General features: G+C 44.9%; 1 protein-coding gene across 7 annotated transcripts in view; it reads right to left on the bottom strand.

Annotated features, from left to right (window-relative positions):
* ABCC4 (ATP binding cassette subfamily C member 4) overlaps window positions 1-25,487 on the bottom strand; it is a 234,314-nt gene that overhangs the window by 66,405 nt on the left and 142,422 nt on the right. For all 7 annotated transcript variants that reach the window (XM_040991240.1, XM_040991237.1, XM_040991242.1 and 4 more), the window contains one exon: window positions 15,328-15,407. In XM_040991240.1, coding sequence (XP_040847174.1) covers window positions 15,328-15,407 — 80 coding nt within the window. The remainder of the gene's footprint in view (window positions 1-15,327; window positions 15,408-25,487) is intronic.

Here is a 25,487-nt window from a genome sequence, read left to right as displayed (position 1 = left end):
ATTCAAGTGTTCATAAACCATAAGAGATCAATTTTGCTATCTACATGCTATGGACTATTACTCAGAAACAAAGAAATGACTATTAGAACTCAAAAACATTATGCTGTGTTGATGCAAAGAATCTAGTGGCTGGAAACATGTACTGTACTAGTGCCACTGACATGAAGCCTAAGAATGGGAAAGCCATCGTACAATGACAGAAATTCAGAAGAAACTTGGCTGTGGACAGGACTGCAGAGGGCAAGCGGGACTTCTGGAGTTGCTGAAGAAACCCGACGTTTTATTTCAAATGGGAGTTACAGACATAAGTTCAGTTATCAAAAATCACTCACACACACACAAAAGCTAAGAGGCATATATCATTGTCTCTAAAATAGGTATCAATACAAATACTGATCGGATAAAATAAAACTGACAGTGGAATTATTTCTTGTTCATTTGTCCTCATCTACGCAACATTCTCTGTCTTTGGGCAAACTGAGGGTGTCAAGACAGGGATAGGCCAGGGCTTGCAGTAACCACTCTGTGACTCTCAGAGTAAAGAAATGGCTGCTGAGCCCTGCCAGACACAGCTCCCTACGGTGCTGGCCCTCTGCTGTGTCGCTCAAGCTTGTACTACCTGCTTCACAACTAAACACAGGTGCCATTCAAAGAGACTCAATCAGTAAGTCCAGAAGAAGGATGGCAACAAACACATGAGGAGCCGTAACACAATCAGGAGACAAACACAGAACAGCATGGAGTGTAATGAGCCACGTTCGCTATCAGATTGAAGGACTATCTTCAGGTACAAAAGAGCAGGTGCAAGATTTTTAAAATACCAGAATAAGTACTCTAGTCTGACCCTCTCTGCATCTAGCCAAAACGAACAAATAATTTTTTTTAAAAAAATGCACCATGTACTCAAAAATTAATGCAGCCAGAAATAGCATATGGAGAAACTAAATGCGCTCCAAATAAAGAAATAGCCATTTCCCCCTTCTTGCTAACAACTGTCCATTTTATCATCACTAAGAATGCAAGACAGCAAAGAGACGAAGCAGTGGGAATGGCCACTATTGTTTTGTAGTGGACCTCATCCAACCTTGCCAGAAAGGAAAGTTCTATGCTCTGCAGAACACCACTGGGCTTGATAAAAATGAGATCCTTATTTTTTTTTCCTCCTCTTTTTAGGTCTTAATTAGCTTCCTGTTAAACTACCAACATTATCATTGGAACACACATGCCGGGACAAATTGGAACGCTGATTGCCAGGTTGGAGGCCTGGGAGGGTCCCTGGTGATTAACTGTCACCAGCCTGATGTTGATGGTGCCGCTGCTTTGTAAGTGTGCTAACTAATCACGTTGAAAAGAGACACAGAGAGAGAAATCCAGCCATCTCATCTGTCATTTAAAAACAGAATGGTAAAGGAATAGGAGGAGCAGGCCTATGTGAATTCTATCACCTGATCTCAAAAACCAAGGGTCAAGCATTGGTTAAATATTTCCAGTAACCCACATCCGTCAAGTCCCTGTTTGTGAACAAGGAATCCCACGTTAACTTGGCATGAATCATCCTTTCTAGGATGGCATCTTCGCAGTCGGGCCCATCCTCGCAAATGCACCCATTAAAAACTCTTTTGTTGATTTTGAAAGCATGAAAACCTGGTGATTCAGTTAAAACGGATGAGTTTACTTCTAAAGAGTTGGTAAAACAGAGATCTTCTGCAAGGCGGCCAAGGCAAGCTACCTACCAATTCCTTTTGTCCAACGGGGATTTGAGGGTTGGGGTGGGGGGAAGGGGTGAACAAACCATAGAAATCTTGAAATGACAAAGCCATTGTGCGTTGTGCTTTCTACACACTTTCCCTGACGTCTCTACACAATGAAATGCAAGGGTCAGTGGCACCGAGACAAGCCAAGGCAGTTCCACTCTTTCGCTTGGATAAAAGCGAGTGACCCAACCTATTATGGCGAGTCTCAGGCTGCCTTTGTTCTTAAGACCCAGATGTAGCAGCTTTTTTGCACTCCTCCCCTGGCCCTCCCGGCAAAGCAAAGACGGAGGACACCTCCTTCCCATTCTTTCTTTCCTTGGGCATTTTCACTTCATAGAGCTGCAGTCAATGTGTTTGGCATGCAGGGAGGGGGAATACCACAATCGGTGGTGGTCTCCACTACTGGCTCAAGTAGGCTCGGGATTAGCCCTTTGTGTTCCCTGAAAGGCTATGAAAGTCAGTTATTTGAGCTCAGTCAAGCTGTTGTGTTTTTTTTTTTTCAGATGAAGAGTATGTGGGGAAGAAAAGTTTTGCGATTCACTTTTCCTCAATAAATCAAGCACTTTGCTGATGGTGGCTGTGTGCAAGTTGGCTTACTCAAATCTTCACACCAGGATGCCTGAATCCCACCTCTTCAAGAGCTGCTTTTTTTCCAACTACAGAAACCCCAGAGAAATGAGACTTCTTTTTCAATGTTATCTCGGACAAGGTGTTTTTTTTTTTAAATCATGTAGCGTTTACAATACTATGAAATATTTAGCACTCGGTGGTCTGCTCTGACAGCCCGCCTGTCTTGACACAGTGATTCTCCAAGGGAAAACAGCCATTACTGTCTTCAGGGACAAACCAACCTAGGATCTTCAGGGACGAAGAAAATTGCATTATCAGACTATTTCACTCACTGAAAAAAATACTCCTTCTATGGAGTGTTTCTCATGAGCTCAGATGCTCTGCTAAAAACCTACTGAAATGACATTTTATTCTCAGAACAACCCTGATGATGTAGGTACCTGTGTCTTGTGAAGACAGAAAAGAGTAAGAAGCAGCGGTAGGAAGTGAATTTGGAAAGATGAATCCCAGCCTCCCCCACTCCACCAGTCCCTACCCTCACATGTGCACACAATTTACATCATAAGCAATATTCAGTCACAAAACAGCCTGTTATCTAACCCTCCATCGTGCCACCAAAACATGAAGGTTTTCCCAGAGTACCATGAACATGGCAAAGTGGTGTTCAGGGCTCTTAGACACTCCAACAGAATCACAACATAGACTGAGTCTTTGTTTTCAAGACTTAATTATCTGTATTGGAAAGACAGATCAGATTTACAGAGAAGAAAGAGAGAAGGATCTTTCATCCACTCCCCACCTCACTCCCCAGATGGCTGCAATGGCCAGAGCTAAACTGATACCAAGCCAGGATCTAGGAGTTTTTCTGGTTCTTCCAGGCGGTACAGGATCCTAAGGTTTTGAACTATCATTGACTGCTTTCCCAGGCTACAACCAGGAGCTGGATGAGAAGTGGAGCAGCTGGGACAAGGACCGACGCCTCTACAGAATCCCAGAGTGGGCAAAGCAAGGATTTAGGCGTTGAGCCATTGAGCTATTGCACTGGGCCCAACCACAGTCTTTTCTTGTGGTGCTTCCTTCTTTCTCTGCAATCAGGAACAGCTCCCATGTTGCCAAGTTCACAGAAAGGACATTTATCTGGTTGTCCAACAGTGTGTCTGGTAAGCACTTGGACAGTGCACACCCTTGTGTGACTGGTCCTCTGGGGGGATGTGCCCTTTTAGATGACACATGTCTGAGGAGCTGGGCTCTTTAGCTACCTACCCACTGTTCAAAATCAAGGGTTTGCATTGACCACCTTCAGCTTTCCCACCAAGATGCCCCATACATAATCTCACCCCATGAACTAAACCGGTATCTCGTCCTGTCTTCCCAATGCAGACGCACACCCACTTTGTAGGGATCTCCTCTGTGTGTTCTTCTCCCCAAAAGGCAAAATCTGGACTCTTGTGATTATGGTACTTGTCTTTCTATGATACAGTCCCTCTGTAGCCACCCACTTTCATGTTACCAATGGCTCATCTCACACCCATGATGTGCTGTTCTACATGGTGGCATCCCTGCACACAACCTCTGCTCCTGGATTTTCTGCCCTGTGCCACCTACCACCCTCCCCCACACCCAGATGAGTGATTCCTGAAATCACCCAGAAGCCATGTCCTGTAACTGCAGGCAAGGTTAGCTTCCCAGTTGGTGGGATCTACACTCAGAGCCGATTTGCTCAGAAATGAGGCCTGCAGAAACCTAAGTTTTGCTTTGAGTTAGAACATGTAGAAGCTGAGGTTTCTCAGACCTTTTTAATACAGCTACACCTGAAAGTGCATTATCTACCTTTTTAGTTTTTTGTAAAAGATATATTTATTAATTCAAAAGACAGAGAGAGAGAGAGACAGAGAGACAGAGAGAGAATCATCCAGCCACCCTTGGCTGCTTTAGTCCCCAGTGCTTACCCTACATCAGCTAGAAGCAGAAACCCTATCCGTCTCCCACATGCGTGGCAGGGATCCAAGAACCTGGACCATCATCTTGTGCTTTTCCTTGGACATTAGTAGGAAGCTAGATCAGAAGCAGCGTAGTCAGGATTTAAATCTGCATTCTGATTTGGATGTCTGTGCCTCAAACAGCGGTTTAATTTGCAGTGCTGCGATACTGGCCCAGCATGTATGGTTTTCAATGCACCTGTGATGCTGTGAGTAGACTCCTCCCACTTTCCTGCAAACTACCCTTTCCACTTATTGTTCCATCCTCAGCTAATGTGCTGGCAATTGCTTTCCAGTGAAGTCTTTCCAACAACAAAGTAGAGTCCTTTTCATTAAGTCTTTCCAAACTTGTCTAACAACTGTCCCATTTAGCATTCCTATACTTTACCAGCCTAGACGATAAGTACTGTCATTATGAAATTCCAACAAGTATAAAAAGCGGGAATAAGTTGAGGAAGAACTGCAACAAGGCCATGAATCAGAGCAACCAGAGGCCCATGGGAGGTAGCGGCCTCGCTGCTGTATTTTACCAAACAACCAACAGGCACCAGTGATCTAGCAGCAGGGGAAATCGAGCAGGTGTATTAAACAGGAACAGCTGTTGACTTAAAAAAAAAAGACTAAAAATGATCATGGGCAAATTTCTTTTTAAACATCTACTTTGAAAGTGAGAAAGAAAGAGATAGAGAGATAAGAGAGCCATCTCCCAGCTGCTGGTTCACTCCCTACGGGCCCCTAACAGCCAGGGCTGGGCCAGGGTCTCAAATTGGGGCTCCCGCTTGGATAGCAGAAACCAGGAGTTTTAAGTCACCATCTACTGCTCCCAAGGGTCCACACTAGCAGAAAGCCGGAGTCAGAAATTTAGTTGGTTTTCCAACCCTGGCTCACATATACGGATGTGGCATCCCGGGTGGTGTATGAAATGCTAGGCCAAGCACTCACCCCTGATTTCATTGTTCTCTCTGGGGTACTTAACAGGAAGAGAGTTTAAAAACAAGTCAAGTTTTCTATTTACCCTAAAGGTTTAAGGGCAAGTTTAGAGTTGTTAGCTTCAGCTTCATTCATACGTATACAGAGTTCTACTAATGCTATCATTGATCTCACATACATCATGCAGAATTTTCCTGAAACACAAAACCTCACAGAATGAATCCAATATGAACCACCACCATGTTTGCCCTGGACAGATGCATGGTGAATACATTAGGGAGCTCGGGATAGCACTTTTAGGATACTGAATTAAAATGAGGACTGTAGACAGCCAAACTTAAGGGAAGTCTTAGTGCGACACAGCAGAAGAGAAGGGAAGGAAGTAGGCCTGTCCATCTTTAATTCTAAATACAAAGGGCCTGGTATGAATACTCACTGGCTATATACTATCTTGCCTTGAATGCGCCAGGATCCCATATGGGTGCTGGTTCGTGTCCCACATGCTGTACTTCCCATCCAGCTCCCTGCTTGTGGCCTGGAAAAGCAGTCAAGAATGGCCCAAAGCCTTGGGACCCTGCACCCACATGGGAGACCCAGGAGACTTTCTGGTCATTGCAGCTACTTGGGGAGTGAGTCAGTGGATGGAAGATCTTTCTCTGTGTCTCTCCTTCTCTCTAAATCTGATGTGCTTTTCCAATAGAAATGATTAAATCTTTTTTTTAAAAACTAGATACACAGAAAAGGGGTAAAGAAATCACAATTTCAAAAAAGTTTTCTCTCTAAAATAACATGAGTCGTATTATGTGAGCATTCCACTCACTTAACTTTAGCTAGAGGGGAATGGACAGATATCAGATAACAATTTAAATGCCCATGACACTGTGTTATCATCAGTGATTCTGCTTGGGGCCTCCCTAAATGAGTATATTCTGATGTAAAATAAACTCATGGAGGGGTGGTTTGCTTCCCCCTCCTATTGGGAATAATTGCTTAGTCGAAAATGTAAAAAGTCACTTTGCCTTTGAAATAAATACACCCCTTCTCTCCTTTTCTTTCTTCTTTTTCTTCTTCTTCTTCTTCTTCTTTTTTTAAACATCTATTTGAAGAATTACAGAGAGGCTGGGGGTGGTAGGAGAGGCAGAGAGATATCTGCCATCCATTGGTTCACTCTCCAAATGGCTACAACGGCTCAGGGGTAGGTCAGACCAAAGCCAGAAACCCTACCTGGATGGCAGGGGCTCAAACGCTTGGATTTTCCTTTGTTGCTTTCCCAGAAGGGAGTTAGATTGCAAGTGGGGCAGCCAGGATGGGAACTGGAGCCTATATGGGGAAGCCAGTGCCGCAGGTGACAGCTTTACCCACTATGCCACAACGCTGGCCCCAATAAAATAAACCTTAAAAAATAAAAAAGAAACCCACACAAAAAAACTTGAGTAAATTCAGCTTCATGATTTTTTTTTTCATTGCCCTTATTTCCTCCTGTTGCTCTAGCAAGGTATTACCTGGTGTTTGGGAGTCACTGCAGGAAAACTTCGCAGAATGCCATGTCGCCTAGTCTGTGCCTGACTCAATCCAGTGTTGATGGGCCTTGATGACTAAGAAGCTGAGTACTAACCTGTCTTGGTTTGCAAACTTGTGCTACAGATAGGGGGATTTTGCAGAAAAAAAATCTTGGGATTATCCCTTCAGTAACACACAAACTGCACTGGTGCTGTGGGACATTAAAAACTACACAAAAACAGGACCTGGAGCTGTGGCGTATGGGTCAAGTTGTCACCTATGACTCTGGCATCCCATTTGGGCACCAGTTCACAACCCAGCTCCACTTCTGATATTGCTCCCTGTTAATGTGCCTGAGAAAGCAGAGGATAATGGTCCCTGCACCCAACAGTGGCAGAAGCTTGACTCCTGGCTCCATACCAGCCCAGCTCCAGACATTAGGGAGAGCAAACCGGCAAATGTAACATCTTTGACTTTCTCTCTGAAACTTCATTTTTCTTAACCTTTTAAGCACGATTTATTTATTTATTTATTTATTTATTTATTTATTTATTTATTTATTTATTTATTTATGTATTGGAAAGTTAGATACACAGAGAAGAGGAGAGACAGAAAGATCTTCCATCTGCTGATCCATGCCACAAGCGGCACAACAGCCAAAACTGCACTGATCTGAAGCCAGGATCCAGGAGCCTCTTCCGGGTCTCCCACACGGGTGCAGGGTCCCAAGGCTTTGGGCCGTCCTTGACTGCTTTCCCAGGCCATAAGCAGGGAGCCTAATGGGAAGGCGGGCCGCAGGAATTAAAAATGGCGCCCATATGGGAACACAGAGCATATGAGGTGAGGACTTTAGCCGCCAGGCTACTGCACTGAGCTCCAAATAAGTAAATCTTTGAGTAAAAACAACGCAGCATGAGAATTATCAACTAAGTGTGACATTTCTTTCCCATCTAAAATTTGAGTGTGATGGCCTTTCTCTGTAAATGACCCAATGGCTTCCCTCTGCAGCAGAATGGAATTCAGGCCATTTCTATTGGCTCTGGAAGCCCCAAGCTCTAGTCCTGCCTGCCTCTCATGCCTGCCTTCCTCCTGCACACACCTGGCCCCTCCCTTCCTGGGGGCACAGCACTCATCCCATGGTGGAGCCCTGGCACCTGTCTTAGGTCTTGTCTGCAAGGCTACTGTTGTCTTCACAGTGTCATTTCCTCTTTGCCCACCCTGGTCCAAGCAGCCTCCACCCACACACATTTGCTGGCACTGTACTGGGCTTCACTCGGCTTATTTATTTGCTTGGTTTGTCTTCACATTCTGTCCCCTGCACAAAGGTGTCCCTTCGTGGGTGCTGACACCCAGTTCCCTGCTCTCTACTCTCCTTCTAGCTTGGTGCACCAGAAGTGTCCCCTAAGCACGGAGTAACTGATCACTTGGAGTGAGGCTTGCCTGAGATGAGCAATGAGTGTGCGCAGCAGGTGCTTGGCCAGTGTGAAGGAAGCCCTGCTTTCTGCTGGGATACGGAGAGGGCTCTATTAAAGAGGGAGGGGAAGGGAACAGACACTCAGACACCCACAGAGAAACACACACAGGCACCCACTCAAACACAACACACAAACACATGGACACCCACCCAAACACACACAGGCACTCACATGGACACAGACCCCCCCCAGACATATGATCAAACACCCACACAAACACACAGATATGCACACATCGGCACCCATACAGACACCTCCTCAAACACACAGGACACGCACAAATACACAGAGACACATACAAACACACATACAAAGGTACTTTAAAAAGCCTGTGCAAAACAGAATGAATACTAAGACTTCATTTTGGTGCACAAAATGTTTGGAATCTAATCATAATTGTTTTGGAATACACATGTTTTCCATGGGCTACGAAAAATGATGTTGCACCAAAATAAATGTATTTTTATTTCTATTTTCCATGAACGTTCTGTGGTGCCCTAGTGTATACTCTGGGAATCAACTGCAGTCTGTTTCTATCTAGGAGTTGGAAGAGATTAAAGATGAGGAAATTTGGGTTTTATTCTCAGCTTGCTCTTCGTAACACAAAACACAGCAAGTGGAGCAAAACAAATCCACTTAGATACAGATGCCCAGATAGTGCTGCACTCTGAGAAAAGGGTTGTCCTCCCTGCACTGGTGCTGGGAGCTGCAACTTCCCCATCCGTCCTCCAGCAATGCGCTGGCTCAGGAGAGAAAAGCGACGTGGCTACATGAAGACCGACAGCAGCCAAGGCACTGGCATGGCAACACCACGCACAAAGGCATCTGCCAATCCCAGGACTGTGGGCAGGTGCATCTGTACACAGGGGTCGTCGTGAAAAACGAGGAATAGCTGAGATGGCAGCTCTCCCTCGGCATTCCGAAAGTGAAACGTCTCACCAGAGATTCTCATAAGAGCATGACAAAGAATTAGCTGAGAAAAAGCTTACTGAATAAACACTTCCGAAGGAATACAAACTTTACAAGTACTTTTCTAGGTTTTTCAAACATGCTGAAGATAAGTAGGATAATCAAAAAAAGAAGTCATAACACACTTGGGACTTAGGATATCCGTGAATGAATGAATCAGCCAACCAGTAACTCCCTTCAAGTCCCCGGCTGCTTCCCCTTTGCCTCTGCACTTCTGCTGGAGATACACACAAGGCTGCGTGGGTACAAGTGGGAGATTCTGGAAACTTCTGGGAACACTCCCAACCTGGTCACCTGCTCTCATTTTCCCAGACACTGCTCCTCAGGACAGCAGGGTACATCTCCCAGACCAGGTCCCTTTATCCTCCAGGACTTCCTTGGTGATACTCAGAAAACTCAGTGAGGGAGTTAGCATTCAAATTCGTGAGGGCTCAAGATTTGGATGTATTGTGGGCTCACAAACAGCCACCCACGGAGGGCTTCTGTCTTACTCCCTGTTGATATTGACCTTCACCCCTGCCCTTGCACCACATTCAAATCCTTTTATGAAAAAGGAGGAGGAGTTGAGAGATCTTTCAATTGCTGGTTAAAAAAAAAAAAAGGAAGAGGAGAAAAAAGAAGACCAGAGCCACCTGGCTCCTCTCCAGTGCTTGTTCCCATGGCCTCTTCTCACCTGTTCAAGTTCCCACCCCTGACGCACAGATGCTGTTGCAGGAGCAAGGACCACGGCTCTATGCATTTTATCCAGCACACAGTAGGAGCTCCATAAAAAGCTGGATGAAAAAAACCAACTGAAGGCATGTCACAGGAATGAGAAACATTGCAAACAATCGCACAATCTTTTCATGATTCAAAGATTCATAGTAGAGATAACATTTTCCTCTTGTAAGAAACTTCCAGATTTTTCATCATATATTTAGTTATAAAAATGATTACAAAGCAACATACTTGTTCATCAAATATTGCGAATGTATTTATATCATTACAGTTGAAATGCTACTTCTAACGATTGACAGAATTGGCATCTTAATTAAAAATATTGTCAATGCCTTATGCTAATGAGCTTATTAATTCGATTATTGTTTTAAAATAAAAGTCTCAATCCAAGCTTCTGGTTACACTTATATTTGAAAGGCATGTGAATAAATTATTACCTGTATGATTTTTTGTTGGTTTACCTAAATACATTAGGCTTCAAAAACTGAATTCTTATACAACCCCAGCACACACACACACTGACTCTCATTTCTAAAGTTCAGATGATGATCTCTATACTATTTGAATCTTCATTTCTATTTTCATAAAGATACTTAGCTTTAACCATGACAAATCACTGTACTTAGATGGATGAGCTGGTTTTAAGGAATACTGTTCATATCCAACATGGTTACCATTTTTTGAGCAAAGCAAACAAACAAAACGTGTTTGAACAATTATAAACCAGATGTGTATTGGCAGCCCCTGGCCAAGGTATCTGATAAGCCCACAGCAACCCTGAGGTAATCTGCACACTGCTGCTTTGTATTCCACACATGATTTCCAAACGGTTTATTTAAATCTTATGATATGCAGATATTTAAATAAGACCCTGGATTCCAGGCCTAGCTTTGCAAATGGCCTTATCCATCAAAATTTCAATTCCAGTCACTATAGTTCCATGCCAGTACCCACGTGAAAAATGCCACAGACAGGTTACCCCTGCCCCTCCACATCCGCCACCTAACACGGAACAGCAACAAACAAGAACAGTAAGTAGTGTGATGTACATTTTCAATATTAGCTGTGTCACTGTAGCCACCTACACAGAAGCCAAGGCGCTAACAATGCAAAAGCCAAAACCTCGTTGATGTTCACAAACACAAATCTTGCCAAAGTCTGAAGAACACATTGGGTCAAAGACCTCCATATAACCAGCAAAACCACTGATCTTTCAAGCAGAATTTCCTTATTCCAGTCATTTCATCAGTGCAACCATAAAAAGTATCCCCAGCTCAATGATTAGTACTTATTTGTTATGCAAAGAGAGGGGACTTTCTTCCATTGGTTCACTACCTAAAGGCTCACTCCAGCCAAGGCACTCAACCCAGGTCTCCCAGGTAGATGGCAAGAATGAGATCCCTTGAGCCAGCTGCCCAGCGGGGTCTAGAGTAGCAGCGAGGTGGAAGTTGAGACGGGCAGCAAACGAAGCACTTGGACAAGGGGACTAGGCCAAACACCCACCCTTGTCTCTGGTTTCTGATCTTCTTCTGCAGGGCACACAGCCTCTACATGATGCCCGCTGCCCCCCACCAAGGGAGGGCTCTGCTCTTTGTGCTCTCTCCTCAATATCTCGACCCTGGACTCAGTGAGAAACACAGCTCCATTCTAACTCAATGGTCCGTGGTTCTAAACTCTCATAAAAATCCACAAAATTACCTTTATTTTACACAAGAAGTTATCAGACACACATCCTCTGGATTAAAACGTCACATGAATAAAAGTAATTCCACTACTTCCTTCTATAGCTGATCGATTTTAATTCTGCAGAAAAACATGAGCCTATAGCTGTCTTTGGGAAATGCAGCATTTGTCTGAATATGCCCATGAGTGGACTCTTTTATAAAGCTGACTCTGGAGTTTGTTCGTCCTTCTATTTGTCACTACACACACGCTGCCAAGCACCTTCGGACTCAGACTATGAGAAGCTGTGTGGTATTCCTGTCCGTCAGAAACCAGGAAACACCAAAGGGGTTTCTAACGGGGCAAGTCTTAGTGCTTCTAACCCTCCACTGCTTCCGTCAAACCCAAGTCCTAGGGCATAAATGCCCTAACTCCGGGAGATTTCTCTGGGAATGAGAGCAGCTGCTAATGGCTTTCACCGATAGTCTGATGACAGACATTCAAACGCAGGACCTTCTGATGTCAGCAGTGCATCCTGCAAACAACATCAGAAACAAAGGCAGAAGGAAAGATATCGTGACACAGCCTGTTGAGACACTGCTCGGAATGCCCAAACACCGTATCTCAGGGCCGGTCCAGTCCCACCCTGATCCAGCTCCCTGCCAATGCACCTTCGGAGATAGCAGGTAATGATTCAAGTGTTTGGGTTTCTGCTACCCACAGAGGAGACCTGGCTTACGCTCTGGGCTCCTGGCTTCGGCCTGGTCCAGCCAAGGCTATTTTGAGGACTGATTCAACAGAAGGAGCAGTATTTTCATCTTTCAAAAATAGTATTAGCTAAACAGAAAAGCATTGCTCGCTGCTACTGCTATTGATGAGACATTTGAAACAAAATGAAACCCAAAGGTGGACAGGTATTTTCTGCACCTCGTCTGAAAGGGGCTAACCAAATCTTTTAGAACTGAGAAGCTCCACAAGAGGCCTCGCGCCAGTCATTTCCGTGGCAGAGCCTCGGCTGCTGACGGCAGCTAGCACTCAGGCGAAGAATGCTCACGCCACCGGTGTGTTCCACCTGATTGGCACGTGCAGTTTTAACTTTTATGAGACAACAAGGTCAAAGTTGATAAAAATTTTTTTTCTTGGAGACACAGACGCCCTTACCACTCTGCACCCCCTTCCCAAGAGAAGAAGCAAAAAGCCAGGCTCTCATTCTGACCTTGCCCCGCTGTCATTTGGGAGACTATTTAGCAATGTAGCGAGCAACCCCCTGCATTCGGCTCAGCTAGCAGAGCTAATAGGCTTCTAATTAATTTCCAGGAGATTGCTGTTATAACTAACAGGTTTTCAACATTTGGTTGATTGGGGAAAATGAATTGAATATAATGTATTTGATTTGGAAAATTAGTTTTCATTCTATGTGCTTACCATAATAGTGTTGATTTTAAGTTTACATGATTCCATTAAGAGTCTCAGAACACTACTAGGTTGTTTTCAGCCTTCCACAGTCCTATCCAACTTAAAAAAAAAATCAATTTACACTTAAGATTTTTTATTAGCCTTTATTGCAGGGCAGGTTAAATTCACTTTTGTGGCTTTCGCAGAAACCTTCACTGGCTGCTACAGTGACAGGCCCCCAAACTTCGAAATGATCCAAATGACAGCGTGACACCTCAGTCAAATCCGAACGCAGGCCCTTGGCGAAGACCTCGGGCCACAGAGTAAGACGAGCCAGCCGTGGCACTGCTGGCTAAGTCTCACTTGATTCCTCCTGACAGCCATTTAAACAATGAATGTTGGGAGATGTCTCTCAAAGAGTCAGCAACAATGGCAGGGATCAGAGCTTTTCTGTTTAGCTAATGCAGTTTTTAAAAGGAGAAAATATTTCTTCCTGAAGGGATTAGGGGAAGCCTTATTAAAGACACCTGCAAACAAAACAAGTGACAATAGGTCTTTATCATAATTGATAACTGAGTTATCCTTTCCATAAAAGCCCTTTCTTGTAGACAAAAACATCCAAGAAATCAGCTAATTGGGACCAGGGAGCATTCAACAACAGGTTTACTGAGAAGATGTGAACAGATATTAACAACAACAAAAAGACCCTTGTCTCTGCAGCTAAAAGAAAGTGTAAGGATGGTAGACTTCTCACACTGCTGAGTATGTGTTAACAGTGAAAGCAAGTCATGCATCCCTGTACCTCCACGTGGGCTCCTTCTGAGAAGGGCCCGTCCTACTGAGCACACGGTGGGCCACAGAGGGCACGGTACCTCCCAAGAAACAGAACCTCTCACGAAATCTCCAAGCACTTCATAATCAGGCATGAAACACGTTCTTACAGCCATCTGTAACCTGTGTCAAAAATGAACCCATCCGGAAGTAAAACGGTGCTTCTGGGGAATGGCACAGACAGGCCCAGCAGGGCATATTTTGAAAGCAAGTTTGCAGCTGCAGCAGAGAAGGGTAAGCAGAGCAGCAGAGGCTTGCATGTGCAGTAAACATCTACCTGCCTGCTCCCTGCCGTCACTCACGGCCACCTTCGTGTGGGACCTGCAGGAATTCCTGTCATCATCTCAGGGCTGCCCCTAACTTATCTCACAGAGATCATTTTACAAATTCAGTCCTTCTGACTTCTTCTTTGAACATGGCTCCACAAGTGAGATCTGGAGGCCCTGCCATAACAAGCATTGGAACATCCATGGGGAGGGTGGGGGGAGAGGTCTCCTCCCCTCCCCGGGGCCAGGATTGCAGACCCCCTACTGTGGCATGACTACTTCCGGCCAGCGATTCAGCTCAAGATCAAAATGCCTGCAAACTGGCACACAGGGAAAGCGGAAAAGGAAAAGGTTCAAACTCAGGAAGTGTCAGCCAGAGCTGCAGAGGTTTTAAAGGCCTTTCACCTCTAAAACAAACATTCGGAAAAGAAGAACGCTCTCCAGTCTGAACTGCTGCAAAGCAGACAGAATTAAACAACAGAAAAATAGGGCCACGAGGGCGACACAGCTGAATGAAGAGCTGAGAGAGGAGGCGACCTGACATTATTATTAAGAACCTCAAGTTCACAGGCAAAACCACTGCTCTATGCAGAAGGTATTTCTGTGGGGTGGTTGTCTTTTTTTTTTTTTTTTTTCATCTTAAGACAGAGCAATCAACGTGTGAAAAGAAAAGCTGCCTAGAAAAACAAAAAAGACATTTTCTGAGATGACTTTGATCCTGTACTCAAATGATTGGCTTAAACATGCTTGCTTTTAGAGGCTCTGTGTGTGCTGTAACTGCTCCCCATTGTCCCAGCTAACAAAGTATTATTTTCACCTTATTATTACTAATCTTTTCTTTGTAAGGAACCACACCTGGTTTTATCCCCAAAAAAACGGTGCAGTAAATATTTGCCCTTTGTGGTAACACAATGCATAATTTGGTTAATCTAGGCTATCTTTCCGTGAGCGGTGATTGTTTCTATATTATGAAATGTGTTCACAGTAAAGCGAAATGCACGCCAGATCCCCGGGAGGCAGATGGAGAGCCACTCCAGCATGTTAGCTGCCTCGAACCAACTCTGACACGACTGGGTAGCCACTCCCACACACAAGGCATTACTCACGCCAACCCAGCCGCCCAATGACAGCCACACCTTACTTCTATAAACATGGCCTTTTATAAGGTAACATTACACATCACGGGGCCCCGCCCTCGTCCCCCACTCCCCACAAAAAGGCCTTGAAAAACACAGACATCAGCCTCCCATTGGAGGATGTGACATGCCTGTTACATTACCTGGATGAAATCTAAAAATGTCAGGGGCAGCAAGTCATCCATGTGTCCGATGTCTTTGGAGAAACGATTCAAAATTCGTCCTGCAAAATCAGGATGTGAGAAATTAGTCATTTCCCCAGACAGATGCTATAAAGAAACAACACCAACCAATCAAAGTACATATGCATTTAACAGATTACGCATTCATCCAAAATAAGCCCATGTCAGTAGTAAAGAAAATTTAATAGGATGATCCCCAATTAGAAATAAAAAATACCAAGCAAATAAATGGCAGAGGAATGGCTATGACATAAAGAACAAGAGGAAGAACCAGTGAAAGTACTGGGGAGACTTGGTGGGCTTCCAGGGGCCCTAACTGTTAAAGCCCACCTTGGACTTTCAAGCAGGTGCTGGGTAGGTAAAGGTGAGATATACAAATTTATCCTATTTGTTGTGTTAATTTTGCTTTCCTTGTGAGAAAAGATTTTGCAGGTGATACATTTCTTAATGTGGTATAATTGCAGCTGCCCCCACCTCCCGAATGTTCCGTGACACCTTCTGTTCGGGACAGAGTTGGAATCCTGCCATTCCAAAGTTGTCAGTTACCTGAGTACAAGTCATTATTTTCAGACGTGAGCTAAGCGTCACAAACTCCGTCTGATTCTTAAGCATCCAAGAAGGCAAGAGGAAGGCAGGCAGGAAAAGGGACGATTATTTAAGATTCCTTTTTATCTTTGAATTTGTTTCCCCTACCAAGCAGAATGTAAGAAATGGTATATCATAAAGGCTTCAGAAACGGAAGGTCAGAACTAGATATGAGTAACTGTCACTCTTTTGATTCCACTCAAAAATACTGAAGCTTCCCAGACACACACAGAAACTATTTTGATGGGAATGCTGAAAAATGGTATTTGTCTAGGGGTAGGTCATGAACTATTCTACCAAGGACCATTTGATTTGGATACGTATAACATCATTTGCTGGCCAAAGCTAGCAACTTAAAAATTAGCCTGTTTTCTTGACATTAGAGTGCTACCTTTGTTGCCCTGGCAGGCACAGACCAACCAACTTCTTAAACCCTTTCACGGCCTGCACACTGGACATTCCCCATCCGTCATGTAGACCGTTGGCAGCTTTCTTAAAGGAAGCCTTGGCAAGTCATCCACGGGTGAGGGGTGGGACCCCACCGTGTTGGCTGGAGGTAACGTACAAGGAAGTGCAGGGTGTGCAAGCCGTAGACAAGCTGAGGCTTGAGTGTCCTGTCTCTTGACTAGGGCACAGGGACTCTAGAAGGCTCCGCTGTTAGCAGGCCCAGTGCCCATTTGCTTAGCCTCTGATAACACCTCTGGTAGAGAGCCGTCCTGAGGACTCAACAGGCAGCTGCTTGGAAAGAACCTGGTCACGGGGCCAGCACTTTGTTAAAGATGGGACAGTGTGCACTGCCAGCAGGCTCTTCCTCCCCGGGAGGAAGCCATACCCCTTGGCAACTCAGTTCAGGAGCAGCTCAAGAGTCTGCCCCTGGCGTATGGGGCAGGGGAGGGTCAGGCTAGCAATTCATCGCCTGCAAAGCAGTATAGTCCAATGGGCAACTCCTCCCAATACTGCTGTGGAGTTGGTGGCCCATTTGTTTTTTTTGTTTTTGTTTGTTTGTTTTTCTTATCCACACCAACTTAAAGAAAAAAATATATGAAAACACATGAAGAGATGTAATTAAAATATCTGGTATTTCCTCAATGAAAATGTTAAAAACCTTTTAACACAATGGAGGTAACATTAGAATCAAAGAAAAGCCTCACCAAGACAAGCACGTGAAAAATCCCCCCTCCACTTTCTACCAGAGGCCTGAGCGTTAAGGGCTGAGAAACTCATGGCTGGCAAACAGGATGAAATAAGGGAGGCCATAAACAAGGCATCTCCCAAAGCAGCTGCTGAGTAACAGAGCTCAGTGTCAAAGAGCGGCATGTTCAGGTGAGCTGAATGGAGAAGCTGTGAGCTGAGAAGTGCAGTAGCTACCTGCAGGTTCTAACAAACAAGAGAACAAACGATGTTTGCAGATCACTTTCATCTGGCTTTGCACTAGGTTCCAGTCTTTAAAGTTGTTATGGCCTTGGAGTCATTTCCTTGGAGGTCTCCCAATCAAATCCTTACGCCGCACTCTCTCCACGGACGTCGTGCTTCCTTTCCCAAATGACACTTGACCCTTGGCTGGGACGTGTCCAGGGATGTAGAGAGAAGGGGGTCAGCTTCCTAGATAATCCAATCTACTCTCCCACTGTTTCATTGGAAAAGGGCTTGACTCTTGGCCGTCTGAAATATCCAACTGTTCCCGTTGCTCATTCTGCCCTGAGAGCCTCAAGAAGAGGACGCTCATTTCTCCTGACCTGACACGCTCCACACACTTGAAGGAAGCTGATCATGGCCATCCCAGACTCCTACTGCTTCTTCCTGGTGGTGACTCAATGAACCCTCCCAAGGCACAAGAGTCAGCCTTGGTCACTTCCTCTGCACTGTGAGCCAGTTTTAATCCATGACTAGGATTAAAATCACCACTCCAAGTACTGTCTGTATCTTCTCAGACACATTGCACATGATGTAGAAGATATGCTGGAACACGTCAAAATCTTTTAATTGTTAAACTAACACTTAATAAAAATAGATAGCATTCCATTCCTGCATGGTACAAGGGTAGCAATATATATAGCAATACATATTTAGGCTGAGCAATATGTATCAACAATTTTAGAGAACATCCCTTTTGACTCAGAAATTCCATCTAGGAAGTATTCCAAAGGGATGTTCAGTGCTTCACTCATGCAACCCAGCATTCACTATTCAGCAAGCCAAGCAGGAAACAACCTAAATGTCCAAAAAGGGGCTCTAATGTGAGATGGGCACGTTTCCATTTGGCTCTCTCTCTTTTTTAAAAAGACTTATTCATTCTTATTACAAAATCAGATATACAGAGAGGAGGAGAGACAGAGAGAAAGATCTTCCATCTGATGATTCACTTCCTAAGTGAGTGCAATGACCGGTGCTGTGCTGATCCAGAGCCAGGATTCAGGAACTTCCTCCAGGTCTCCCACAGGGGTGCAGGGTCCCAAAGGTTTGGGCTGTCCTCAACTGCTCTCCCAGGCCACAAGCAGGGAGCTGGATGGGAAGTGGAGCTGCCGGGATATGAACCAGCACCCATATGGGGTCCAAGCACGTTCAAGGCGAGGAATTTAACCACTAGGCCACACTGCCGGGCCCTCCATTTGTCTCTTTTGTTCTTTTTTTTTTTTTTCTTACTCATGTGAGAACAAAGTACAGAGGTAAAAAAGGCAGAAAGGTTAAGTGGCTGAGAAAAACCATCCTGCCTTCAGCTCTTATATCATATAACCAAATCAGAGTTCTCCCAACTGCTCAGGCTTTCTTATTTTACCGACAAAAAGATGAAATGAGACATCTTGTCAAAATATTAATTCATAAGTGGTTGCAGTTTAGGAGCTAAACCTAAAGTAGTCTAAACTATTTTTAAACTGATTCTAATTTTATTCTCATCAGATTCCTCAATTTCCTTAAAATCAAACTAGAATTTAAAAATTTAGACGTATCAACATCTAGTTTGAGCCCCATTCTTTTTTAAAACCAAGGAGTACACAGATACTTGTAAGTATTGAGGTCCTGCCTGAGGCATTTTTATTGACACATGTGTCAAAATTCACGCATGTATAAAACTCAATGAATTTTACTAATTTTATCAATGGATGCAATCAACATAAAAAAATAATTTTAAGACATTTGATTCTGCTGTAAAATCACTGACACCAGCTCTTCTGCAATCATCAGTCTATTTCCTGTCTATTGCTGTGTCCCTGCAGCTCATTTCATATAAAAGGAGTCATACTACATCAGGTCATAAGTCTTTCACTTAGTCTGAAGTTCTTGAGATTCATCCATTATGTCAGGAGTTCCTTTGAGTCCATTCTCACAACGTAACTTACCTATTTGAAAGGCAGAGTGAAAGAGAAGCAGAAACAGAGGAAAAGTGAGATCACCCATCCACTGCTTCACTCCTCAAACCGCTGCAATAGTTAGGGATGGGCCAGGACAGAAGGTCTTCCGCATTGGGGAGGCTCACAGAATGACATCAAGCAGAAAGAGTGGCAGGAATCAGGCACCATGAAGTCCTTTATCCTTCCATGGGGCCAGCATCATGGCATAGGACTTAGGCTACCACCTGGCCTGCAGCACAAGTATCCCGGATTAAGTGTGCTGGTTCAAGTCCGAGCCACCCTACTCCCAAACCAGCTTCCTGCCAACGCACTTGGGAAAACAGCAGAAGGTGACCCAAATCCTTGGGCCCTGGTCAGCCACATGGAAGACCCAGAAGAAGTTCCTGGCCCATCAATGGCCTTTGCGGCCATTTGGGGTGTGAACCGGAGAATGAAAGATCTCTGTCTCTCGCTCTCTTTGCCACTCTGCCTTTCAAATAAATAAGCAAATCTTAAAACAAAAACAATCAAATGGAAAAAAAGTCACATAAAATTACCAGTTGGTCTTAACTGTCCACTTAAGAGAGTCCCATTTACCTTCTTCCTCTGTATCACGGCCAGCTATCATTAAGAACAGCAGAGAGAGAGACTTGGAAGAGATGGGCCTTCCCCGCTTGGAACACGCATGCACACTCCAACAAGAGCCTTCCCTTGGCTTCCGTCCTGCTTCAGGAAACCTCAGGCCCCACTCGCTTCACTCACCCAGACCTCAGCCTCTGCACTTTCCCTCCCTCTGGCTGACGGCAGTCTACCCTGACTTGAACTTCCTTATCCCTGCTGATCAGGCTCTGGATGACTGGGCAGCCCTTCTCAGGAACCTCCTCCGCATGGAGCACGGGTCACTGGCTGAAGGTGGCCAGGGAGCTAACCCACCGACCAACTGTCTATCACACAGCTCCAGCAGAGGAAGCAGGAGCAATGCAGACGAGGCCATACGCTTGAGCCCCGGCACTGGCTATTCCCAGCTCCACGGAGGAGGTCCACCTGGCGTCAGTCCCACACCATGCCCCCACTTCCTCAATTCCTCTTCTCACAACCCTGACATCTTGACCACAAGAACACGACAGGTCCAACAAGAGACGGACTTGTCAATAGCCGCTGGGAGAATGGTGAATTTCACATGAATTTCTAAATTGTTAACCGATCATTTAAGTGAAAGGTTTTCTTTCTGCCTTTTTAAAACATTTCAATCATTTTGTCAGAAACTTTTCCATGTGGACTCTGCCACCTTAAATAAAAGATACAGATCACAAACACATTTTTTTTCCCCCTTTGACAGTCGAGAAGTAGTGTTTGGAGGGCTGATAGTAAATTGCCTGTAGGTAAATCTGGCAAAGTCCTTAGAAGCTGTCAGCTTACCTAGATGCACCCCCACATCCCCAACAGTGTTTCTGAGATTCCAGTGTCTTAACTTGTCATTGTCCCCAGCCTGCCTGCTTCCTTCATCTTTTTAATATTTATTTATTTTTATCGGAAAGTCAGATATATAGAGAGGAAGAGAGACAGAGAGAAAGATCTTACATCCATTGATTCACTCCCCAAGTGGCCACAACGGCCAGAACTGTGCTGATTCAAAGCTAGGAGTCAGGAGCTGCTTCTGGGTCTCCCACGTGGGTGCAGGGTCCGAAGGCTTTGGGCTGTCCTCGATTGCCTTCCCAGGCCACAAGCAGGGAGCTGGATGGGAAGTGGAGCTGCCGGGATTAGAATAGATGCCCATATGGAATCCTGGTGTATGAAAGTGAGGATTTTGGCCACTAGGCTACCGCAATGGGCCCTGTTTTCTTAGTATTTAATGGTAATGATGATAACGAAGGAAACCATCCAACTAAGTGCTTAAATTGAGCCTAAGGAAAGGCACAATACACCCCAGCAAAGCCAGGAGCCAGGTCCACTTTACAAGCACAGTGTTTAGGATGGCAATCTATTGCAGGCTGCTTCATGATTTCCATAGTCTCAGGATGTAGTATCATCTGTTAAGCAGCTAAAGTACTTTCCAAGTGTATTATTTTTGAATTCATGTGTAGACTATACATCCTTCAGAAACACAGACTACACTACAAGTTCCACTTTTGAACAAAGTGTCCAGTGGGTCTCAAACTACTTTTGCTAATAACATGTCATAAACTCATAGATTTTTCAGCTCTTTCTTAGATGGAAAGATTTACAAGTAGAAGGGCTTTTAAATAAAAATATAAACCAATATATAAAGCAAACATAAAGAATATGGCTCTAGCTGGGCATTTGGCAGAAGATGCTCTTATCCCACGTTGGAACGTCTGGGTTCAAGTTCAGGCTCCAACTGCTGGTCCCAGCTTCCTGTTAATGCAGAGTTGGGAGGCAGACATGGGAGACTTGAATTGAGTTTGTGGCTCTCAGCTTTCAGCTGGCACTTGGGTAGTAGGTCAGCAGATAGGATCTCTCTATCTCAATGCCTCTCAAATAATATAAAAATAAGGAAAAAGCAAAAAAGAAAAGAGAAGCAGCTCTTATGGAAGAACTATGAGGCTTGGAAGCCATTCAATGACCCCCTTACTACAAAGTCCTCACTGACACAAAACAGGAAACATGCGGCCTGAGGGTTGTGGTGGGCAGCGTGTGAGTTGCTGGGGTCAGCAGAGCTGCTGACAACCAGGCTTTGGTTTTGGTTTGTCTTTAAATAGTTGAAAGACAAAAACGTTGTTTAAAGACAAGAACTGGGAACCAAATCCCTGTCTCCCACGCGCTTAACAGGGGTCCAACTACTTAAGTCACCACCTGCTGCCTCCCAAGGAATGCATCAGCAGGAACCTGGATCAAAAACCCCAGGCCCTCCAGTAGCATGAGATGTGGGCATCCCAACTTCACCAAACACCTGTTCCTCACAGCCATGTTTGTAAGGAAGAGACACTGAGGAGGGGCCAACCTGAGTGAGGACAGAGGGACACCTTACATGTTTGACCCTGGCTGAAGAAAGCCTTAAGCGTTCTACAGAAGACAGTCAAGGAACCAACTCCTCTCAGGCTCCACGTGTTAGGTAGACCCCAGGTCGATGCATTCCATGTCTCCCAACAGCAGATACCAGACAAGACTTTTCCTCTGCTCATCAGGGTTCATGCACACTTTCTTTCTAAGAGGGCTCCCACACAGAGAACTAAGTGGCAGGCACCATGTTAAGCATAACAAACACACCATCTCCAAACTACGGCAAATATTGGTTCCACCTTGCAGAATAGTCATTGGGGACTTGGAGATGGCAAGGAACCCACTCACAGACACCCAGCAGTACAGAGATCCACACCAGGGCATTCACATCCAGATATGCATCATGGCGTTACTCTGCCGAACACAGCTACACTATTAAACAACTCCCAAAGGGGTGAGCTAACAGGATGGCAGGCAAGGCTGCTGCCAGGCCTCTCTGAAAGGCTATGGCCAAACCAGCTCTTGGAAGGCCAGGCCCCTTCTGACTGGTTGATGCCTTCTACATAGGCTGAAAATTACTCTGAATATCACTCCTGACCAGTAGTTTCAGCATCTCTCTCTCTGGAAACCCTAATTAAAGTCAAATATTTCATCTGATCAACTCCTACCTGAATTGCACTAAGTAACCCTAAAACAGCCAGTTAATAGGTACACAAATGAAATCAATAGGCCACGTGGTCTGATCAAATGTACAATCAGATGCGCAGAATCCAGGGGCCTGAGTCTCAGCTCATCCCAGGCCTTCACACGTTGTGCGACTCAGGGAAAATCCAACTGTTCCCAGCAAGGAAGCTTCACAGGGGATTACCCTGCCAGGAGTAGATACACTGCACAAATGGCCTCAGGAAATCACAGTACTAAACGCTCTGCTGTGGCAAACCATCACGATTTTACATTCTCTCAGCATTAAATAGAAAAAAAAAAAAAAGACCAGACCAAACCTGCGGATCTCACACATAGCCCAGCCAGGAGACTCCAGCCCCCAATCTCCCCTGTGGCCAGGGAAATGCACACTCCTGGGCAGTTGCAAGCACAAGAACTTCTGAAACAGAGCTCCGGAACAGGACGTGGGTGATGAGAGCGACAGGGCTTTCCCGGAAGGGGATTCCTAGGCTGTGAACCACAGGAAGTGGTGTGACCACAGAGCTTTGGTTAACAATCTCTGATGCCAAGGGAACAGGAAAGTGTAGATCAGTGTCCCCAAGAGGGACCTTTTCCTCTTCTACTATCTCCATTTGTGGCCAGTTAAGGTGGGGGAGCAGAGCTGCAGGGGGAGCGAAGTCTGGAAAGATCCAGTTGTTTCAAGAACATGTTCCTTGGAGAAGGTGGCAAAAGTGCCTGTAGATTACCTATTTAAACCAGCACAATCCCTGAGGTTCTTCTGAGTAGAAACTGCCACCCGGCCTGAGAACTCAGTTCCTTCTATCTCTGATACACAGAGGGGTGTATGTCATGCTCAAAAATAGGACAGCAAAACACTTGGGGCGAGAACGTGACTGAACTTGAAGACAATGGGCCCTCCCACTCCCCGCCCTATGTAAAGCAACCAAAGGTGTGCTGGAAGCGCATCAACTGACACCCAAGCCTGATCTTTGCTTCTATCTCCAGCACATCATTTTAATATCTGGGAACCGCCAACAGATGTCACATCAAACCAGCGAGGCTGTGCTACCTGCGAATGTAGAAACCTTTGTTGGGCTTTTTTAAAAGGACACCCATTAAGAAGCCAGGACAAAAATCATTTGCAACAATTGCATGACTTCTTTTAAAGACTCAGATAAAATGTGTGAGAACTGGAAGTACTACTGTCAGTGCTGCCAGTCACAAAAAGCTCAGAATGCGAATAACTCTTGGCCACACCTGCCAGTTTTTCTTACAGAGAATCGCAGTGATTTCAATATGCCACAGCCCTTCGCAGGGCAGGCTCCTGCCCCTCTCTACACCAGCAGTTCTCTGGTTCTAAAACCAACATCTGCCATTTCCCCAGTCTTCACTTGTTCTTAGCCAAAAGGCCAAGAAGCAATATTTCCCCCAGTCTTCATTCTTTTTGCCTTTTACAACACCTGACACACTCATTATCCTCTTTCTGAACTATTCATGTGTATTTGCTTCTGAAATATAATTACTTTTTTCATTCCTACTTCCCTGCTCACTCCCTACACACAAAGACCTGCCTTCTATGTTAAGTTCTCACTATTCAATCCCCTCTGTCCCAGGGCCAGTCTATAGGTAGAGCGACTCCCAAACCAGAACATGTGAAACATTGGTCTTCTTCTTTACATGTTATTTTCAATCCATCCAGCTGGTCAACCTCTCCTGCTCAGCGTTCCCAATGCATATGAATGTATGATGCTTCATTGTGAAGTGAGAAAAGCCTCAATAACTCTTGCTTAAAAGATTCAACATAGCCCAACAAATAGCTGCAAGTTAATCTTAGTACCTAAATAAGACTTATAGGTATTGCAAACAGCCCCGGTGGTTCCAACTCTGGATTGGACTCCTGGTTCTGGATTGGCTGCTTGGTCCAGCTTCCTGGCAATGCAGATCCTGGGTTACAGAGACCCCTATGGGAGACCTGGACTGTGTTTTGGTCTCGCAGCCTTGGCTTGTCTCTTTCCAGGCCATTACATATATTTGAGGAGTGAAAGAGCATGTGAGAACTCTGTCTCCTTCCTTCTCTCAAATAGATTTATAAAAATAAATGTATGCTATTACTGGGAATTAACCAAACAGTGCGTTCAGCACTGAGAAGAAAGGCAGATTCCAGATTCCGAGTTTTGCCTACTTGGGGACCGTCCACGAGCTCCCAGCAACCACGGCAGTTGTCCTTGTTGGTAGCAGGGCGCCATAATGGCTGAACTGACCTCCCCAGCCCTGCGAGTGTTACTACATCAAATAACTTAATCGGAACACAAACTGTTCATAGATTTCTGCGGAGGTAATCAAATAACAATTGAATGCTAATTAATCACAGTCAAATAAGAGTCTGTCAGAGAAGAACTCTATACACATGGGAGACTATTTAATGGTCAAATACTTGGCAGGATCTTAGTTAAACAATGATTCATTAAACCTCCTCGGCTACACAATGGCTAGGCTAAACTCAACGTGAAGGAATCGAAACTCTTTTGTTCTCCCATAAAAAGACATCCAACCTCTGTGCGTGATATTCGTTCTCTCCCTCAC

Source organism: Ochotona curzoniae, unplaced genomic scaffold (genome assembly GCF_017591425.1).
Source record: "Ochotona curzoniae isolate NIBS_2020 unplaced genomic scaffold, NIBS_Ocur_1.0 contig_64, whole genome shotgun sequence".
NCBI classification, from domain to species: Eukaryota; Metazoa; Chordata; class Mammalia; order Lagomorpha; family Ochotonidae; genus Ochotona; species Ochotona curzoniae.
The sequence above is the reverse complement of the archived record's forward strand: the minus strand, read 5'-3'. Positions and strand labels throughout refer to the sequence as shown.